The following is a 21,411-nucleotide window of genomic DNA, read 5'->3' as shown; positions in this document are numbered from 1 at the left end:
TTATGTTAATATTTCTCAATATACTTTAAAAAAAATAGTTTTATTAATTACTCTTCTCCCCTTTTTTTATTAATTTATTTATATTATGTTTATGTCAGTTATTATGAGAATATATTCTTTTAAATACTCGATTTTATATATATATATATATATATATATATATATATATATATATATATATATATATCTATTTTTTTTTAATATAAATAAAACCATGTGCTTATTAAAATTATCCTAATATATGATAAATATTTTAATCTATATAATTTTTTTCATAATAAGAATATATACATAATACATGTGCTTTAGTTATGTTCAATATGTTTTATTTAAATATGAAAAACATAAACTTAATAAAAGTACATTAAAATGTTTTTTACTTCATTTTTTTTGTTTTTTTTTTTTTTTTCGTATACTTTTATTATAGAATAATATTCAATTTTAAAATTATTTTTTACTTTTTAAATATAAGTTCAACAAATATAAAAAAAAAAAAAAAAAAAAAAAAAAAAAAGTTATATACTTTTAAAATAATATGAACAAATATATATGCTTAAGAAAAAGAAAAAATAGTTAATGCACTACAATTAATAAATATAAAAAATTCAAAAATTTGTATAAAAATTAAAAAATAGAAAATAATTACATAATAAAATTGAAGTGTTACTCTTATAATTAATTTATATATATTATTGTATATTATTCTTATAAGAATACTAAATATAAAAAATTACTTAAAGAAATGTGTATTTGCAAATGCTATATTATTACCTTACATTTTAGTATTTATTTATTTATTTATTTTTTTTTTTTTATTTTTTTTTTTAATGCACTAATATATTAATAACTATATACTTCTCTTTACATATTAATGATAAGATTGCAAAAGAACACTTTTATAAAAGATCTTAATAACTTCGTCTAATTTTGTTTTTTAAAAAAAAAAAAAACACATATAAAGGATATAATGATATTTATATATGATAAAATAAAATTATTAAAATTATAACAACTTAGAATTAATTTAAAAAAATTGAATTTTGAATATTTATAAAATTCAATGGAATAAATTTTAAAATTTTACTATATTATTCAAAAGTATTCAAAGTATAAAAATAGAATATCTCTCTAAATAAAATATATGAAACTATATCAAAGTAAAAAAAAATGTTAGCAGTAATATAAAATGAAAATGAGAAAAAAAAAAAAAAAAAGAAAAATTTATAAAAGAACAAAATTATATATTAACTCATAAAAATAATTATATATATCAAAGAATGATTTTTAGAGAATAATTTTTTAAAAATTTTCTTTTGTTAAATCAGTAATATATATGATATTAAAAGAATTTATGTAAAATCACTAAGAATACATCCGTGTTTAAAGTATTAATTATGCAATCTTTCATATATATTTTCTTAAATACATATCTTCTAATTATACTAAATTTTTGATACATATCAGAAGGAGGATTGAAGTTTTTTTAATTATTTTTTAAAGTGTTGTAAAAATACTAGAAAAATATATAACACTTTAAAATTTTTTACCCATATTAAATATAATAGTGTCTTATTTTGGTAAAAGAGAATTAGATGGAAAATGATTCTAATGATTGCTATGTTTACAATAAAGATAATATAATTTCTAAAAAAAAATTATGAAAATTTTTTATAGAAATATTTTGTTTTTAAATATATATGTCTTTTTATACATTAACTTAAAACGAATGTAAATATTATAAATTGTTATACAACAGAATGAAAAAAAAATAATAAAATTATTTATCTTTTTTTAAGATTAAAATGAAGGATTAGTTTAAAAAGGTTAAAAATGTACGATTTATTTTCTATTCCTAAAAAAAAGAAAATTTAAGTATCAAAATGATTAAAAAGGTACATGACTAAAATATTTGAAATTTATAATTTTTATCTTATATTTGCTTACACTTATATTTCAAAATATTTAATTAATTTTAGAAATCTATATATATTATATTTCTAAGAATTTATTACATTTATTAAAAATTAATATATATAATTAAATAAAAAAGGTTCTTATATCATATCGAAAATAATAATTTTTTAAACTTATTCCTTTTTTTCTTCTAATTAAATGTCTCTCTTTATAACATATATATACACACTGTAATTTATTTACTTTAATGAAATTATTTTTTTCCTTATATAAATTGCTAATTGATATATATATATATTTCAAATATCTATTTATAAGTTTATTTAAATTTAATCATCCAAATAATTCAACTTAAAACTATAAAAATTTTAAACATTTTTCTATAAATCTATATATTAAATTTATCATAAAAAAGGTAATTAAAAAAAAAAAAAAAAAAAAAAAAGAATAGTTTTCAATATTTTTTTATATTTATTTAAATTATTAAAAATTTTACAAATAGTTTTAAATAAATAGTTTAATTTATTATTCATTATTTATTATATTTATTTATTATTTTTTATTTTTTTTTTTTTTATTATATATACATTAAATATAAACTAATATAATTGTATATATATTTTATTCCTTATTTTTTAGATTATTTATTTATTTTTTTTTTTTTTTTTTTTTTTTTTTTTTTTTTTTTTTTTTTTTTTTTTTTTGTATGTGTGTATATATATGGAATATATTAATCTTGTGTAATTTTTATCTCATTTCTTTGTTTTAACTTGAGGTTCTAATAAGTTATGATTATTTTTTTAAATTGACTAACGTATTATAGAAAACAAATTATTTTATTTCTATTTTTTTTTCATTTAATATTATATATTATTATATTAATATAGTATTCTTATATTATATTCTTAAATTATATTTTTAGACTAAAAAATATATATATTAGAAAACTAATTTTATTTATGAATATTATTAAGCTTTTTTTTTTTTTTTTTTTTTTTTTATATATATTTGTTAATTTAGAAAAAATAAAAATTTATAAAAAATTATCGAAGTATTATGATTATTTATATATAATATGAATGGATAATAGAATAATAAGATCTTAATGTATATTACTATTTTTTTAGATAATATCTTTACTGAAAATTATATAATAAAATATTTAAATTTTAGATTTAGAAAAATAAAAATATTTTAAAATTATATATATATATATATAATACATGAGATTAAGAAATATTAAAATTAATTACTTTTGTATATTATAAAGATGTAGTAACAATTATTTAAAGTACAATGTTTATTTCTATTTTCCATAATGATAAATGTATAAATGAAAATTATAATTACACTAATGATTATACTTCTAAGTTGTTAATACATAGTAAAGTTTATTACAAAGAAAAAAATGTAAAAACAAATGATGAAAAAAAAAAAAAAAAACAAAGAGAATTTTGTATTCCTTTTATTGAAATAAGTAAGATGAAATCTATGTTGTGTAATGATTTACTAAAATAACACATGAATTAATTAAAAAAAAAGAAAATTATAGTCTTATTAATTATATTTAAAAAAGTAATAAATTATCAAACAAAAACATATGGAATAATAATTATCGCATTTAATTTTTTCACACATGTATTTTTTTTAATTTATCTCAATTTTTAAAAAATTTGAAAAATTATTATTTTAATTATTTTTTTAATATCTTTAGTATTTTTTTTTTTTAATTATTTCAATATATTTTTTAATATATTAATACGTTCTTTTGTTTGAATATTTATTTAATTCTTTTTATCATAACTCATAATAAATAATCAGTCTTTTTATAATTATAATAAAAAATTATTATTTGTACTTAATATCATATAATTGTTTTTAGATGTATTTAATATTGTAGTTATTTTACTAACCTTTATATATTTATTTTAATATAATAAAACGTTATGATTATATTAATTCTTATAAATATATATTTCATATATATATATATTTCATATAAATATATATTTCATATAAATATATATTTCATATATATATAATATGTGTTCATTTATACAAGTTTTTTTTTTTTTTTTATAAAATGTAAATCCATAACTTTTCAGAAGTTCTAATAAATATATTATTATTAATTCTTAAAAAATTAAATAATAAAAGTTGAAAAATTTTCGAAAGAATAAACTTAATAAATATTTATATTCATCTATATTTTGTTTTTAATAAAATTAAAAAAGATATACCATAAAAAAAAATTAAAAAAAAAAAAAAAAATGTATATATTACAAAATTATCTTTTTTTTATTGGTAAATATAAATGTACTACGTTTTAGAATTTTCTGTTTTTTTATGATTTCGTATATTTCATAACCTCATATATATATATATATATTTTTATTTTTTTTTAATTTTGTTTACTTTTTTTCAAAATATTAAAAATAAAAAAAAAATATACTGTACTTAAATTTATATACTACTTTTTAAAGCTGGAAGTGTAATCATCAAAATAGTCTCATTAAATAGGAGTATAAAAAAAATTTTTAAATTATTTTCTCAACCAATTTATGTTTTATTATAATAATATTTAACAAAATACAAACTTTATATAAATTATTTACTCTTTTAGATGAAAATTATTCAAAATATAAAGAAGTTTCATATAGTAATTTATTTATTTGCTCAATTTTTATATCGTTCATATAATTCATTGAATTTTCTGTAAGTTTATCCTCAAAAACAGAATGCTCATCTTTTGAAAAATTTAAACATATATAAATATATATATATATATATATAAATATATATATATATAAATATATATAAATATATATATATGAAAATTATATCATGAAGATTAAAAAAAAACTCATTAAAATATTGTAATAATAAAAAAATAAAATAATTACTCATATATTTAATAAGTAAATTACTATTAACATAATATAATTACCTTTAATTAAATTTATTGAATTTATAGGTTCTGTTTTAATTAAAGAAAATATAGCTATAAATAAAAAAAAACAAAGAATAGAAAAAAGAATAGCTGTTGGAATAATAGCTGCCCAATACCTATATAGTTTAAAAAAAAAAAAAAAAAAACATATTTATATTATTACTTATTTTATTTCTTTCTTTTTTTATTAAAATACTTTGATGGAAATGGAAAATAGAGTAAATTTAAAATATCATCAAATACAAAAGCCCATATTAAATATAATGCTACAATAAAAATTAAAAGAAAAATATAATTTAAAATAAAAATACAAATTGAATTTTAAATATAGGGAATTCTTTTTTCATATTTTATCTTATTGTTTTTTTTTTTATATTTACTCCATAATATTTGTGATAAATATAATGTAAAAAAAGCATAACCTTCTTTTATTGATGACATTATAAATAAAAAAAAATATGTAAAATGAATGTCATATAATAATTGTTATCTAACTGTTTATTCTATGAAATTTTATTATGTAAATATAATTTAAAAAAAAAAAAAAAAAAAAAAGGAAAAATAAACTTAAGTATTCTCTTAAAACTTTTTTTATTAGGATCATTTCTTCAAAAATTTATAATTTACATTAATAAAAAAATTTTTTTTTTCTTTTTTTCTTTTTTTGCTATTTAAAACAAAAACTAGTTTTGTTCATTTAATTAACTGTTTATTAAATTAAAATAAAATATTTTGCTTTTTATACACTTTTTTAAAAATATCCTTTTTAATTTTTATGAAATCATAAATATGAATTATAAAAATAAATGAAGCTAAATAAGTTAATAAAAAAACAAAAAAAAAAAATATGAAATGTATAATAAAAAAACGAAAACAAAATGAGAATTCAAAAGAAAATAAAAAATAAGAAATTAGTGATAAACCTTAAAAATAAAAATAAAAACAATTTTAAGAAAAGATATTCTTAGTTTTGTACAAAAATTTTATTCCAAAAATACAATAAAAGTGTATATATATATATACATGTAGTAAAAAAGGAAAAAATGAATATTTTAAGAGAATTAAAAGAAGAACAAAGGATTCTATTATTAAATATATTAAAAAAATTTAAAGGAAAAAAATGTATATTTTTTGAAAAATCATTACACATTATTTTAAATGTTATATTAAAAGAAGAAGATATAAACAAAGAACAAATAGAATCAATTCTTTTAATGTGTAACGAAAAAGATGTTAATGTAAATAAGTTAGAAAATATATCCAATGTATTATTTATTATACGTCCCTACTTTTATGAAATTGAAAAAATATTTAAAATCATTGAAAAAATAGAAAAAGTAAAATCTACTAATAAGGAATATGCATTTATATTTATTCCTTATATGAGTTATTTATGTGAACAAGAAATCCTTAAGAATAACATTCCTGATGTTTTTATTAAAATAATTATATTTCCTCTATATTTTATACCCTTGTATAATGATGTATATAGTTTAGAAGTAAAAAATGTATTTAAAGAATATTACGTTGATAATGATTTTACTAATTTAATATTTTGTTCTTTCAGCTTAATGTATCTTCAATTTCTTTTTAATGGAGTATTTAAAAATATAAAATCTATAGGATATTTATCTCAATTTGTATGCGAACATTTAATACAATTAAGAAAAGAAATAGTATCTAAAAATTTTAACATTCAATCACCAAATAATTTTGAGGATGATTTTTTTGATATTTTAAATAACTTACAAAATTTTCAAGATTTAAATAATATTAAAAAATCTAATGAACCAGTTGTTGTTCCAATTAAATATGCATTACATAAAATTTTTTTATCAGAAGAAACACATAAAAAATTCTTAAAAAAAAAAAGAAAAGATAAAAGTAAAATTAACACAAAATCAACTTCCTCAAGTGAAGAAAATTGCAAAAAAAAAAAAAATAGTAGAAATATAAAAATTTATGAGGATACAAAAAAAGGAAAAAAAGACAAAGAAAAAGATAAGGATGAAACAGAATTATATGACAAAAAAAAGGAACAAAAAGAGAAAAAAAAACAATATCTTCATAGAGAGTATAAGGAAGATGAAGAAGCAGATGAAGAAGAAGAGGAAGATGAAGAAGAAGAGGAAGAAGAAGATGAAGAAGATGAAGAAGATGAAGATGAAGAAGAAGAAGAAGAGGAAGATGAAGAAGAAGAGGAAGATGAAGAAGAAGAGGAAGAAGAAGATGAAGATGAAGAAGAAGAGGAAGAAGAAGATGAAGATGAAGATGAAGAAGAAGAAGAAGGAGAAGATGAAAATGAAAATGAAGATGAAGATGAAAATGAAAATGAAAATGAAAATGAAGATGAAGAAGAAGAAGAAGAAGAGAAAGAAGATGAAAATGAAAAAGAAGAAGGAGAAGAAGGAGAAGGAGAAGAAGAAGAAAAAGAAGAAAAAGAAAAAGAAAATGAAAATGAAGATGAAAGAGAAAAAGAAGAAGAAAAAGATGAAGAAGACAAAGAAAAAGAAAAAAAGAAAGAGGAAGAGGAAGAAAAAGAAAATGAAAAAAAGGAAGAAAAGGAAGAATCTGTTGAAAATATGAAAAAAGAAAATTACATGAAGGAGAAAAAGAAAAATATAAGAGAAGAGGAATGGAGAAAAAATTACGAAGAAGATAAAAATTTTATAGAAGATGATAAATCAAAAAAAAAAGTAGAACAAATAATTGAAGATAAATATTATGATCAAAATAATAAACACGAGAACAAATATGTAAGAGAATATGTAGAAGAAAAAGAACATCAAGAAATAAGAAAAAAGCTAAAAGAAGAAGATAAAGAATATAAAGAAGATGAAAGAAAAAAAAATACGAGCTACAATATTAATAATAAAAATAACTATTACTACTTCAACAGTAATATTAAGAATAATGTTCATCAAAAAAAGTACAATTCTCATGATAAATTTATCAACATCTGTGATTACAATAGCAATAAAGATAAAATGAATTTTATTGATGATATAAATAAAACAGAAGAAATTAAATTCTCAAAAAACAAAAATATCCAAATAAAAGGTACTAATATGAATGAAAAAAAAAAAAAGAAAATGAAAAAAAATACAAATTCGCAAAAAGATAAATATTTGAATGACAACGTTATTGAATATTCAGATAATGTTTCTTTAAAGAGTAATTCTTTTAGTGCTAAAAAAATGGAAAAAATATATGGAGTGAATAAAAAAAACTGTAAACTTATTAATAGTAATAGATTAAAAAAAAATAAAAGTAGACAAAGAAAAGAAACTGAGGAGATAACAGAAAAAGGAAAAGAAAATGAAAATGAAGATGAAGAAGATGAAGATAAAGATGAAGAAGATGAAGAAGAAGATGAAGAAGAAGAAGAAGAAGAAGAAAAAGAAGAAGAAAAAGAAGAAGAAGAAGAAGAAAAAGAAGAAGAAGAAGAAGAAGAGAAAGAAGATGAAAATGAAAATGAAAATGAAAATGAAGAAGAAGAAGAGGAAGAAGAGGAAGAAGAGGAAGATGAAGAAGAAGAAGGAGAAGATGAAAATGAAAATGAAAATGAAAATGAAGATGAAGATGAAGATGAAGAAGAAGAAAAAAAAAAAAAGAAAAAAAACAAACAATACAAAAGAAAAAAAAAAAAAAAATCTGCAACAATTACACACAATTTTATGAACAAAATAGATAATACAAAATATTTTATGAAAAAAAAAGATAGAAAAAAAATGGAGAAGGAATATAAAAAAGAGAAAAATTATTTATTAGAAAAAATAGGAATTACTAATTTTAATTTTTTATTAAATGTGTGTTACAATATAGACTCATGTATTATTATTGACAGAAAAATTGATATGATTACTCCTTTTTGTACACCATTCACATATGAAGGATTGATTGATCATTTATTTGGCATTGATAATTTACAAATAGAAATTCCAAGATACATTATTTTTAATGATGAAAAAAGTGTATCAAAAAAAAATGAAAAAAATTTTGATGATTTAAATAGTATGAAGGTCAGAGTAAAATTAAAAAGTTCTGTAGATGTGTTATATAATGATATAAAAGATTTAAGTCAAAATGAGATTGGAAGATTTTTACACAAAAAAGCAAGCGAAATTCAAAAAACATACGAAGAAAAAGACAAATTAAAAGATATAGAACAAATTAATGAATATATGAGAAAATTCAAAGCAAAACATTATGAACATAATTCATTGTCAACTCATGTAAATATAGCTTCATTTATTTTAAATACTATAAAAAGAGAAAAAAATTTTGATAAATTAAAATTAGAAGATGAAATAATACAGTTAAATAGTAATACTAATAAAAGTAAATTATTAAATATACTAAAAAAAATTCAATTGTTAATATACACAGGAGAAGATATATATGAAGTTTATAGAATATTATGTTTATTTTCAATTATAACAAATGGTTTTAACGAAAATTACATAAATGATATTAAAAAAGATATTGTAGAGCAATATGGAATAAATGAATTAACTAGATTAAATAAATTACACACTTGCAACATTTTAAAATATCAATCGAAACAAAAATTTATATGGAATAATTTAAAAAACCATTTTAATTTATTATCTAATGAGATAAATGATATTTCTTATGTATGTAATGGATATGCTCCATTATCAGTTAGACTAATTGAATATATGAATGTCTTAAAAAATAATTTACAAATTATTCCAGAAGTACTTAATTTTCTAAATGGTCCGACATTAGATGTAATTCAAAATTCTGTTGGATATGAAAACTTTGAAATAAAACAAAAAAAAAAAAAATTTAACAAAAAAAAAAATATTATACTTTTTTATATTGGAGGAATTTCATATGCAGAAATTGCTTCCATTAGAAAGCTAAACGAAAAATGTGAAAATTATAATTATTTAATTTTTACAACTGAAATTATTAGCTCTAAGAAAATTTTACAATCTATGAATTTGTGAAAAAAATTATGTTTATAAATATATACATTTATATAATTCATAATTTTTCAATTTTTTTGTATTAAATACATAAATGTAAACAATAATAATAGAATTTTCTAAAATTCCATATTTTTTTAAATTTTTTTTTTTTTTTTATGTATAAAAACGAATAAATCTGTAATATTTAAAATAATATAAATATAACATATATCTGTAATTTCTTCTTTTTATTTTGTTAATATAAATTATACTTAATTTCATTTATTATTTTTTTTTTACTTAGTTATTATTAAAAGTACTATTTCATTTTTATCAATTTTATTATTATTTAAAATTATATTTTTTAAAATAATTTAATTTTCCAAATATTCTTATAAAATTATATATATATATATATATATATATATATATATATATATTTTTTTTTTTTTTTTTCTTAATTTTTTTAAATATAACATACAAAATTATCGTTCCACTTATCTAATATACACACATTTGAATCCTTTTTCTTAATTGTAATTTTATATTTTTAAAAATGATTTTTTAGTTAAATAAGGATAAATAATTTAATGAATTTTGTCATTCAACATGAATATTAGATATGCTATTTTTTTATGTTCTATAAAATTATACTTTTTTTTTTAATATTTAACTTATTTAAATTATATATATATTCAAAATCATTTAAAATATAATTTTTTATTAGAACAACAAATATAATATTTACTTTCCTTTTTATAACTTGTCTGTTTTGTTCTTAGAATAAATAACATTTTGTTTAATAATTATACAAATCATTAAAATAAAGTAAAATACTTTTACTGTGTAAAAATAGGAAAATATATAATAAATAAATTTAAAGAAGATACAAAAATACTTTTGCTATATTTCATAGAGTATTATTTATTATATATTTTATTTTACAATTAGTATCTTTTAAATAAAATTAAGCTTTAAAATTTAAAAAAAAAAAAAAAAATATTTAAGAAAATATTATTTTTAAGAAATCATAAATTTATTATTTTTTTTTTTAAATCATAAAACTATAAATAATCTATTTTTTTTTTTTTTTATATATATTAAATGAAGTTTAAAAAAAATTTATTTTATATTTTTTTTGAAATTTTTTTTGAAATTTTTTTTTTTTAGTTTAAATTAGCAAACCTTATTGAAATTTTTTTTTTTTTTTTTTATTTATTATTTATTTTAATACATTATAATGAAAAAGGAGAAATTATTATTATATGACAATTTTTAGGAGTTAAAAATTTTTAAAAAAAAAAATAATATTGAAATAAAATTAAAAAGAAAAAAAAAAAGAATGTCAGCATTATTTAATTTGGAATCTATGATAACAGTCATAATATTATGTATATGTACATGTACTTATTTAAAACCAAAATTTCCTAATATTTTTGATAATAAGAAAAGTGGATTTTTAGGTACTTTAGGCAAATTTGCTATTATTGGTGACAGATTATCAATCTATGTATCAATAGCTTGTGTAATTTTAGCCTTTGTTAATTTATTTTTACGATAATTTTATATATTTAAATATATATTATATAAATTAAAAAAGAAGTAAAATACAGTTTTTAGCTTTTTTTTTTTTTTTTTTTTTTTTTTTAAAAATAATGGAAAATTTCGATATTCCTCCAAATCAAACTTTGTATGTAAATAATTTAGAAGATAAAATAAATGTAAATGACTTGAAATTTTTATTATATGAATTTTTTTGCCCATATGGGAGTATAATAGATATAGTTTTAAAAAAATCAAACAGATCTAGAGGGCAAGCTTTTATTGTTTTTAATAATATAGCTTCATCAACTTTAGCTTGTAAAAATTTAAAAGGTAAATTATTTTTAAATAAGAATATAAATATTAATTATGCAAAAACAAAATCAAGAATAATTGAGAAATTAGAAGGAACATATAAACCAACTAAAACATGTAAATCATTAAATAATTATGAAAATAAAACTAATTTATATACATTATTTGTTCAAAACTTACCTAATGAAATAAATAAAAATGCATTAGAAATTTTATTTAATCAATATCCTGGCTATTTTGAAGCTAGATATATACCAGGTAGAAATGTTGCTTTTATTGATTTCACTTCTTATCAGAATGGAGAAATTGCCATGAATGGGTTGCAAAACTTTAAAATTACACCACAACATCCTATAAAAATTTCTTGGTCTAATTAATTTCTTTTTTTTTTAAAGATATATATTTTAAAAATATTTTTTTTTTTTATTAAAACACACACATAACATTAATGAATATAAATTTTTATACTTTTACATATGTATAATAAAGACACTTTTTTTTTTTTTTTTTTTTTTTTTTAAAAAATAAACTATTTTACTTAATTTTTGTTATTTCAATAATAATTTTTAAGTTATGATTATTTTTCGAAATATTTAAAATTTCTTATAATTAAGAAAATTATATTATTTCAATTAACATGCATTATATAGAAAAATAAAATGTGTATGTTTTTCAATAAAATTAAAATAATAAAATATATAAAAATTTTTCATCCATTATATATATATATATATGTAAACATTTTATTCTATTTTTATAGTAGCATTATTTTAATAATTTTTTTGAATAAACTAAAAAGATTTTTATTCTTATATATAAATTCATGAAATAAGAAAAAATGAAAAAATAAATGTTAAAATAATTCTTATTAATTATCTCTAATGTTTTTCTAAAAAAATTTAAGAATATCTATTACATATATGTTATTCTATATATCACTACAAAATATGCTTATGTATGTAATTATCTATATATATATATATATATATATATATATATATATATATATATATATATATATATATACACAACAAAAAAAAAATTATATGTAACAATATATCTAAAATTTTATTAATATTCATTTTATTTATAATTGAAAATTTCTCAAAAAAATATATTTAGGAAAAACAAATTTTTTTTTCTCTCTTTTTTTCAACTCTTTTTAATGTAAAGTATAATCAACTTTATTTTTTTTTTTTTATAAGAATTATATAATTAAATATTATAAAAATAATTAGACATTTTTGATGTTTACATTTTTAAAAACCAAATTTGCATTTATTACTACGAAAAAGAAAAAATGTTAGGAGAAACTTCAGAACATATAAACATAAGTGAAGATGAAAAAAAATATATAAATATAATAAAAATTATTCAACTTAGAGAACAATATAAGGTAAAATCTATGAATAATTCTGATATATATAATTGTCTAGTAGAATCATTAAGTTCTTCAAATATCAATAATAAGATAAAACAAAAAACATTAAAATATGATTATGTAGATTTAGAAAGAGAAAATCATATATTTTCTAGTTCTATTAATAAAATAAATAATATATCTAATAACATTTTATATGGTAGTAATTCCTTTGATTTTTCAAATAATTATTTAAAAAGATATTATTTATCAAATTCATCAAATAATAGTGACAAAATATATAAGAAATCAAACAATGAAAATCTTATAAAAAATAAATACATAAAAGGTAAGAAAAATAAATACTTCAAAAGCATGAGTGAAAATGACAATTCATTTATAAAAAACGAAAATTTATATCCAATTATAAGAATGAAAAGCAGTAACATTTTAAATTTTTCTAAAGATACCTATGATAAAAGCTTCAGTATATTTAATGAAAATCTGTATCCACTTAAAAACTACACTTATACTTCTATAACAAGAAAAGATGAAAACATATGTAATGAATTTTATGAAAAAAGTTATACAACAGTTTATTCTAAATATAATACCTTTAAAAAAAAAAAATTAATAAAGAGTAAAACATTTAAAATAGAAAAAAAAAAAAAAAATTATTATAAACAAAAAATAAAAAATTTTAGTAATATATATTATAAAAAAATAAAAGGTAAAGAAAAAGAAGAAAAACAAAAAGATAATTTAAAAGACAAAAAAAAAAAAAATTCAAATAGAGATATTTTTTTTAATCATATGTTTAAAAGTTCGTCTATTTGTGAATCTCTTTCTGCTTCTAAAATAAAATATTTAAAAGAAGAAGGAAATTTAAACAATGAAGAACATGATCGTGAAGAATATATTAAATGTATTTTTCTTTCTATTAAAAGACAACAAAAAAAAAATGATTTTTTAGAAAAAAATGCAGAACATATGTTAGATTTAATAGAACTTTTACTTTATAAAAGAATGAAAGAAATGTTTCTTTTCAAAAAAAAAATTTGTAGTAAAGATAAATATAAATCATTGTTCCCCAATATTTTTTATTTTAATAACAATGGTTAGTAATAGTAAAATATATATATATATATTATTTTTTATATATATTTTTTAATTAGAATTATACCATAAATCTTATTATATTATTACTTTTTTATAATTTTTTTAAAATTAATAATGTATAAAAACAATGTATATAAGTTTTATTTATGCCTATTGTTAGTATTGATTCTTCTATATCTTAATACAAATATATATATATATATTTTTTTTTTTTTTTTTTTTTTTTTTTTTTTAGATGATTTAATAGAAGCAATAGACAAAAAATTGAGATTTTTACCCAAAATTCCAGCTAAAGAAAATTTAACTTCATATTGTGGGCCATCTTCTTTTGAAATATTCGGAAAATATTATTCTTCATATAAATATGATTATAAATTAATTAAAGTAGATGTTAAATTGTATAAATATTCAGAAATATTTAATAATGCAAATAAATTTTGTAATAAAGAATTAAAATATAAAAATTATTTTGAATTGTTAAATAATTATAAAATAAAAGAAAATGACTTAAATCAAAATGTTAGAAAAGCAAAAAAAATTAACATACCTAAAAAAAACATACTTTCATTTTGTAACTATATATATAAAGTTAATTCAAATAAAAAAGAAATAGGAAATGTAAAAAAAAAAGAAACATGTTACATAAAAGTAAAAGAAATACCTAACGAATTAATCAAAGTTTTAAAATTTAAAAATATAACTATTAGATAAATATATACATATATATATATATATACTTATATATGTATTTAATTATTTATTTATGTATTCTAATTAATATACTTAACATTTCTTATTTTTATAATTATCTATGTTTAATAAGATAAAAAAAAAAAGGATAAGACAAAAATTAAACTATTTTTTTATTTTACTAAATTTTTTTTTTTATTATATAAATAAGTATATTGAAATACTTATACTAACATAATTTATTATACTTCATTTTATTTTTATAACAATTAAATATGCTTTAAAAAAAAAAAAAAATTCCAAAATTAAAAGAATTATGATGCTGTTATAAATTTTTATTCTCACTATTATGAAATACATTTTAATCGGAAGAATAAATTGTGTTTTAAGGGAATATATATATATTTTTTTTTTTTTTTCCTTAAAATTTCTCATCATTTTTTTTTTATTATTCTTTTCACAAAATTTTCTTTTTCTTTTTACATTTTTATATATTAATTTATTTTAATTTGTTTTAATAATAAGTAAAAAATATAATAATAAATGTATAATGCACTAATGAAATATGACAAATAAATATTGAAGAATAAAAGAATTAGTATATATATATATATATATAAATATATATATATATAAATATATTTTTTTTTTTTAAACAAGAAAGACAATTATATATAAAAAAAAAAAAAAAAAATCTGTGAAAAATTTTACCCAATGAAATATATTGATGTGAAACCAACTCAAAAATATAATTATATATAAAATAATTAAAATATTCAAATAAAATTATAAAAACAAAAACAAAAAATTTTGGTAATAAAAATTTGTGTAATATTGTTCTATGTATCTACCATTCAACAAACGGATCACTTTCATTTGTAATTTTGTCAGCTGTAGTTAAATCTTCTTCTACTTTTTCAAAATTGGATGCATCAAACATATTTTTATATTTTGGTTTATATGGAACTTCAACATTTTTATTTAACAAATTATTCCAATCAATATTTCTAAACCATGGATGTTCTTTAACATTTTCGGCTCCTTTTTTCAAGTTACCATATCTTTTTGTTAAATCATGAGATAATAATTTTTTCATTAAATGTTTACAATTACTATCTAAAAATTTGGGGAAATAAATTATTCCTTCTAAAATTTTTTGATAAATTAACAAAGGCTCATTAGCATAAAAAGGAGGACATCCAACTAAGATTTCATAAATAAAAATTCCTAAAGTCCACCAATCTGCCTATAATTAAGTATATATATATATATATATATATATAAGAATTTATAAATATTTTAATAGTTATATTTTTTTTTTTTTTTTTTTTGAATTATGTTCATACTGCTTTTCCATGTCCTATATTTAATAAAATTTCTGGTGCTATATATTCAGGTGTTCCACATAATGTATATGTTCGTGTTTCTACAACTTTAGCAAAACCAAAATCAGTCATTTTTATAAATCCATCTTTATCAAGTAACAAATTTTCTGGTTTTAAATCTCTTCAAAAGAAAAAAATTTATTCATATGTGTAAATAAAAAAAAAATGAATATATATATATATATATATATATATATATATTATTATTACCTATAAACAATATTTAAACTTTGTAAATATTCAAAAATTAAAACAATTTGAGCTGCATAAAAACATCCAACATCATTTGGAAATCTTTTATTTCTTCTTAGAAAAGTAAAAAATTCACCTCCTATTACAAACTCTAATACTAAATATAAATATGAATCATCTTTAAATGAGCCATATAAATTTACCTATAAAAAAAAAAAAAAAAAAAAAAAAAAAAAATTAAATACAAAATATTGTTTTTAAATACTAATTTTATAATTTATAAAAACATGTCTTTTATGAAAAAAAAAAAAAAAAAAAAAAAAACTATAATAAGAATTTTTTCTTTTTTTTTTTTTTTTTTACACAGAAAGGATGATTAATGTAATTCAATATTTTTCGTTCTGAAAACACGTGATCCACTTGCTTCTGTTTTATTATTTTATATTTCTCAAATCTCTTAATTGCTACTGGAGGAAGATCTTCATTTTTGTATGTTGCAAGTATTACTCTTCCAAATGAGCCTTAACATTTTAAAAAATCATCAGAAATGAAAATTGTTATATATATAGAATAAAAAAAAAAAAAAAAAAAAAAATACTAATAATTATTTTTTATATTTGCTGTATAAAGTAAAAAACTATACATATATTAATATTTTTATATTTTTGTAATTTTATATTTTTTAAAAAAATAAAATAATATTTTTACCGGTGCCAAGTGTACGAATAAAATTGAAATCTTCATATTTCATTTTACTTTTCCTTCTAGAAATTTTTTTTTCACTATTTGCTTTTTTTTTACTTAACTGTAAACTTTTAAAAAATTTCATCATTTTCGTTACATTTGTTTTTTTAATAAATATAATAAGGAATAAAAAAAATATTTGTATTTTCCATTAATATTAAAAAAAAAATTTACTAAAAAAAAAATATACAAAAAACAAAATTCATAAAGTAGAATAAATCAGAAAGGTGTAAAAGAAAAAAGCAAATCAAAATACATAAACAGCTATTTTGTAATTTTTTTAATACATACACATATGTTTATATATATGTATATATTTATTTTTCTAAGTTTAAAGAATTCAAAGAGAAAAAAAAAAAAAAAAAGTATTACTTTTACACTTTACTTGCACTATCTCAACAGAATTTAGTGATTTAAATTAAATGTGAAGTGCATTTAATAATACCAATTTTTTTTTCTAAAATTTTTTATAATAATATTTTCAGTTCTCATAATTTATAACAGATAAAAAAAATAAATAAATAAATACAAAAATTAAGGAACTTTTAAGCTATAAATACATGGAATTTAAAGGAAATATAATAAAAAATTAACCTAAAAAAAAAAAAAAAAAAAAGGAATAAACAAATAATTATATCTATAATTATATTTAACTTTATTTTTTTTGAAATAGAATAGATATTATATTTTTACGTCTTTAATAGTTTTAATTAATTTATCTAATATATTTATATTTTTATTTTGTAATAACATTTTAAATAATTCTAATGTATTATTTAAAGTGTATGAATCTAGACATTTTTGTAACTAAAAAAAAATTATGCATAGAAATTACTTTTTTTAATTAAGAAAAAAAGTTTATTTAACTAAAAATGTTAATGTTAAATATATATATATATATATAAGAAACATAAAAGTGTTACAAAATAAGATTATTACATATATATATATATGCCTAATAACATAATATAAAAATAGTAAGAGTATATTGATGAATAGAATATAATTGTAAAAATTATTTAAAAAAATTTAATAAAAGGATAAAATTATTTTTATTTAGATTTCATTAAATTCTAAAAAGTTTTAAAATTATTATATTTCTAAAAGGAAACTTAGGATATTCAAAATTTCTAAACTTATGTTAAATTTATCTTAATTTTATAATAAACATTGTGAGTTTTAAAATGTCATTTATTTTTAAAATATCTCATTATATTTTTTTCCTTTTTACTTTTAAGTTATAATTATCTATTATATATTTAAAAAAAAATGACTTAATTATTTATAAAATTAAGTATTTCTTATTACTATATAAAAGTTTTTCATTTAGTTCTATTTATTTCATTTATCCAACTACGTATTTATAACTTTATATTTATGTGTTATAATAATATAAAAGAGTTTTTTATTAAATTAGGAAAATTTTGTCTAAAAAATTTTTTAATATATTATTATCGATATTTTAAATTATATTCATATATTTATATATATAATATTTTTTTACTGTATACTTATTATAAGGCTTTTTAATACTTATACTGTTTTTTTTTTTTTTTTTTTATAAGTTTAATTTAATAGGTAGGTGAAGTTTTAATTATAATTTTTTTGTCTGAAAATTATTATATATATGTGAATAATTGTATCTAACGTTTCTATTTATATATATAACTATCTAAATTTTAGAAAAAAAAAAAAAAAAAAGTGATTAAATCATGAAAAAAATAATATATAATTATACTTTCTGTTTTTTTATTTATTATTTTATTTTATTTTTTTTATATATGATTATTTGAAGAATTTTTTTTTTTATTAAGATAAAGATATTTTATTTTTTCTTAAAGGAAAATATACCTTTTTAAATAAAATTATTAAAATATATATTTTTTTTTTTAGTATTTTTATTTTTTAATTAAAAGATATATGATTCAAATTTTAAAAAAACATAATAATAATGTTATATTTATATAGTTAAAAATATTTTAGTGTGGTGTGTGCAAATATGTGCACAAAAAAAAAAAAAAAAAAAAAAAAAAAAAATACAAAATATATAATGGAAAAGTTAAAAAATAATAATAAAAAAAATTAAAATATTTTACGTTATTTAATCGTTAATGTTACAACAAAAAAAAAAAAAAAAATATATACATATATATATATATATATATATATTAATGTTTCTCTTTTATTTTTTAGTAATATATATTGTTTTATTTTTTTTAAATTACTAATATCAGAATATATAATTAAAATGAATAAAACTATTAAAAACTTTCTTCAAAATATTATATATAAAACACTCTATTCCCATATTATTAAGTTTTATAAATAAATAATTATATGTATATAATAACAATTGTTTACTTTATATTTTTGTTATATTAATAAATATAATAATGAGTAATCACAGGAATATTTCATTCTACTAACAAGAAAAAATAATATATTATATAAATGAAATGATAAATAAAATTTTAATTTATTATATTTTTACTTTTAATTTCTTTTTTTTTTTTTTTTTTTTTTTTTTTTATCGTCTTTAATGCAGTGCTTATATTACATCTATATTATTATCTTCTAATATATACGAATAAATAACTATATACATAAAAAAAAATTAGATCCTTTTTAAATATTTACTTAATTTTTCTCATATGATTTTTTTAAAATATATCCAATAAAATATATTCATTATATTTTATAAAATAGATATATAACAAACTGAAAAAAAAGAAACATTATTTAATAACTTCATTAATGTTATAAATGTAAATATATATATATATATATATATATATATATATATATATATATATATATATATATATATATATATATATGTGTAATAAGTCCTTTTTGTTAGGTTTAGTTAATAATATGTCTATATATTTCATATATTTCTTATGTTTATAATAAAAAAAATATTTTTACTTATTTATTCCTCATCAGATGTATCTAACGATTTCAAATTCAATACAGCATTTGGATATAAATCAAATTCCTTTATTTTATTTTTTACCTTTTGTAAAATACTTTTACTGTGACCACAAATTAACTCAAATTTATAAGGAATTTTAATATTTTCTTCTAAAAACTCACAACATTCAGCCCACTCGTAAATGTCTTCTATAGTATGATTTACACTAAATTTGTTTTGAATTCTAGTACCATTTGATAATCTTATCGAAATTTCAGTTACTTGTTCATTTTCTTTAATTGATAAAGGAAATTTTTTACAATTTTCTTCTCTTTTTTTTTTTATTTCTTTTTTATATTGTGTTTTTTTTAATTTTTCATTCTCTTTTTTTTTTTTTTGTTCTTCTATTAATTTGTCTTTTTTTAAAGCCTCTTGATATTCTCTATCTTGCTCTTCTCTTATTAATCTATCATTATAAGTTTTATATTTTAAGCTTTCACAATTTTCTTTTTTAACTTGCATTTGTTCAATACAATGTGTTATAGAATTTATTATATGATTAACAGATGGATTCCCATAAACAATAGTTAATTCTTTTATATCTTTCACATAACATGTCAGTATAATACTAATCTGAGGTAAAATAAATACATTTAGAATATTATTTAACTCTTTTGTATCTCCTTTTGAAATATCTTGAGCATATAAAATGCAATTTTCATCAAAAAAACTTTTAATTTCAGAATTATTAAAAATGTTTTCACAGAAATAGGAACTTTCATTATTATCTATGTGTAAATAAACCAATAATAATTTTTCTTCTTTTCTTGATTTTAATATAGCTTCATTCAAGTTTCCCTTGAAGAAATTAGTATGCATTTTTCCATATTTATGTTCATAATAAGATGTAAAATTATTTTCATCATATGGTGTTAATATAAAAGTAGTTAATAACTTAAAAAATGTAGATATAGCATAATATATATTTTTAAATATAGGAAATATAATTTTCCCTAATGGATTAAATATATATAGAAAATTTTTTTTTTCTATTTCATTTTCATCTTTTTTAAATATGCCTTCTTCAGATTCTTTTATTTCATTTATTTTGTCTATATTCTCTAAATTTTCAGTAGTACTATTAAATTCCTGTAAATAAAAAAAGACGTTTTTTTTTTTAAGTATATTTTTATTTTATCAGTTATTATCTTCATTTGCTTTCTTTTTTTTTTTTTTTTTTTTTTTTTTTTTTCAAGATCCAATGGGAGTATACTATAATTCAAATTAAAAAATAAAAAATTATAAAAATTCTTCATTAATGTATTTATGATTTTAAATATATAAGTTTC

The 21,411-nt window shown here is 15.9% G+C and overlaps 7 protein-coding genes across 7 annotated transcripts; 4 read left to right on the top strand and 3 right to left on the bottom strand.

Annotated features, from left to right (window-relative positions):
- Positions 1-4,544: 4,544 nt before the first annotated feature.
- On the bottom strand, positions 4,545-5,305 carry PGAL8A_00448500 (phosphatidylinositol N-acetylglucosaminyltransferase subunit P, putative; the record flags this gene model as incomplete). The annotated part of the gene is made up of 4 exons (XM_028673234.1): positions 4,545-4,660; positions 4,862-4,980; positions 5,061-5,130; positions 5,245-5,305. 4 exons carry the CDS (start codon positions 5,303-5,305, stop codon positions 4,545-4,547), a joined length of 366 nt encoding a protein of 121 aa, XP_028529707.1.
- A 602-nt stretch (positions 5,306-5,907) lies between these two features.
- Positions 5,908-9,840, top strand: VPS33 (vacuolar protein sorting-associated protein 33, putative; the record flags this gene model as incomplete). Its single annotated transcript, XM_028673233.1, has 1 exon — positions 5,908-9,840. One exon carries the CDS (start codon positions 5,908-5,910, stop codon positions 9,838-9,840), a length of 3,933 nt encoding a protein of 1,310 aa, XP_028529706.1.
- A 1,303-nt stretch (positions 9,841-11,143) lies between these two features.
- PGAL8A_00448300 (conserved protein, unknown function) lies at positions 11,144-11,362 on the top strand (the record flags this gene model as incomplete). Its single annotated transcript, XM_028673231.1, has 1 exon — positions 11,144-11,362. One exon carries the CDS (start codon positions 11,144-11,146, stop codon positions 11,360-11,362), a length of 219 nt encoding a protein of 72 aa, XP_028529705.1.
- Positions 11,363-11,456: 94 nt separating this feature from the next.
- PGAL8A_00448200 (U2 small nuclear ribonucleoprotein B'', putative) lies at positions 11,457-12,035 on the top strand (the record flags this gene model as incomplete). The annotated part of the gene is made up of 1 exon (XM_028673230.1): positions 11,457-12,035. The coding sequence occupies one exon, from the start codon at positions 11,457-11,459 to the stop codon at positions 12,033-12,035; it is 579 nt and encodes a 192-aa protein (XP_028529704.1).
- A 923-nt stretch (positions 12,036-12,958) lies between these two features.
- On the top strand, positions 12,959-14,848 carry PGAL8A_00448100 (conserved Plasmodium protein, unknown function; the record flags this gene model as incomplete). Its single annotated transcript, XM_028673229.1, has 2 exons — positions 12,959-14,135; positions 14,373-14,848. The coding sequence occupies 2 exons, from the start codon at positions 12,959-12,961 to the stop codon at positions 14,846-14,848; spliced, it is 1,653 nt and encodes a 550-aa protein (XP_028529703.1).
- An 826-nt stretch (positions 14,849-15,674) lies between these two features.
- On the bottom strand, positions 15,675-17,236 carry PKAc (cAMP-dependent protein kinase catalytic subunit, putative; the record flags this gene model as incomplete). Its single annotated transcript, XM_028673228.1, has 5 exons — positions 15,675-16,073; positions 16,174-16,333; positions 16,423-16,607; positions 16,768-16,925; positions 17,113-17,236. 5 exons carry the CDS (start codon positions 17,234-17,236, stop codon positions 15,675-15,677), a joined length of 1,026 nt encoding a protein of 341 aa, XP_028529702.1.
- Positions 17,237-20,080: 2,844 nt separating this feature from the next.
- On the bottom strand, positions 20,081-21,211 carry PGAL8A_00447900 (UBX domain, putative; the record flags this gene model as incomplete). Its single annotated transcript, XM_028673227.1, has 1 exon — positions 20,081-21,211. A coding segment is annotated over one exon (1,131 nt), but the record flags the coding sequence as incomplete, so codon positions are not given.
- Between the last annotated feature and the right edge of the window lie 200 nt (positions 21,212-21,411).

Source organism: Plasmodium gallinaceum (genome assembly GCF_900005855.1).
Source record: "Plasmodium gallinaceum strain 8A genome assembly, contig: PGAL8A_v1_119, whole genome shotgun sequence".
Taxonomy (NCBI): Eukaryota; Apicomplexa; class Aconoidasida; order Haemosporida; family Plasmodiidae; genus Plasmodium; species Plasmodium gallinaceum.
Note: the sequence above shows the minus strand (reverse complement) of the source record. Positions and strands in the feature narration are given on the sequence as shown.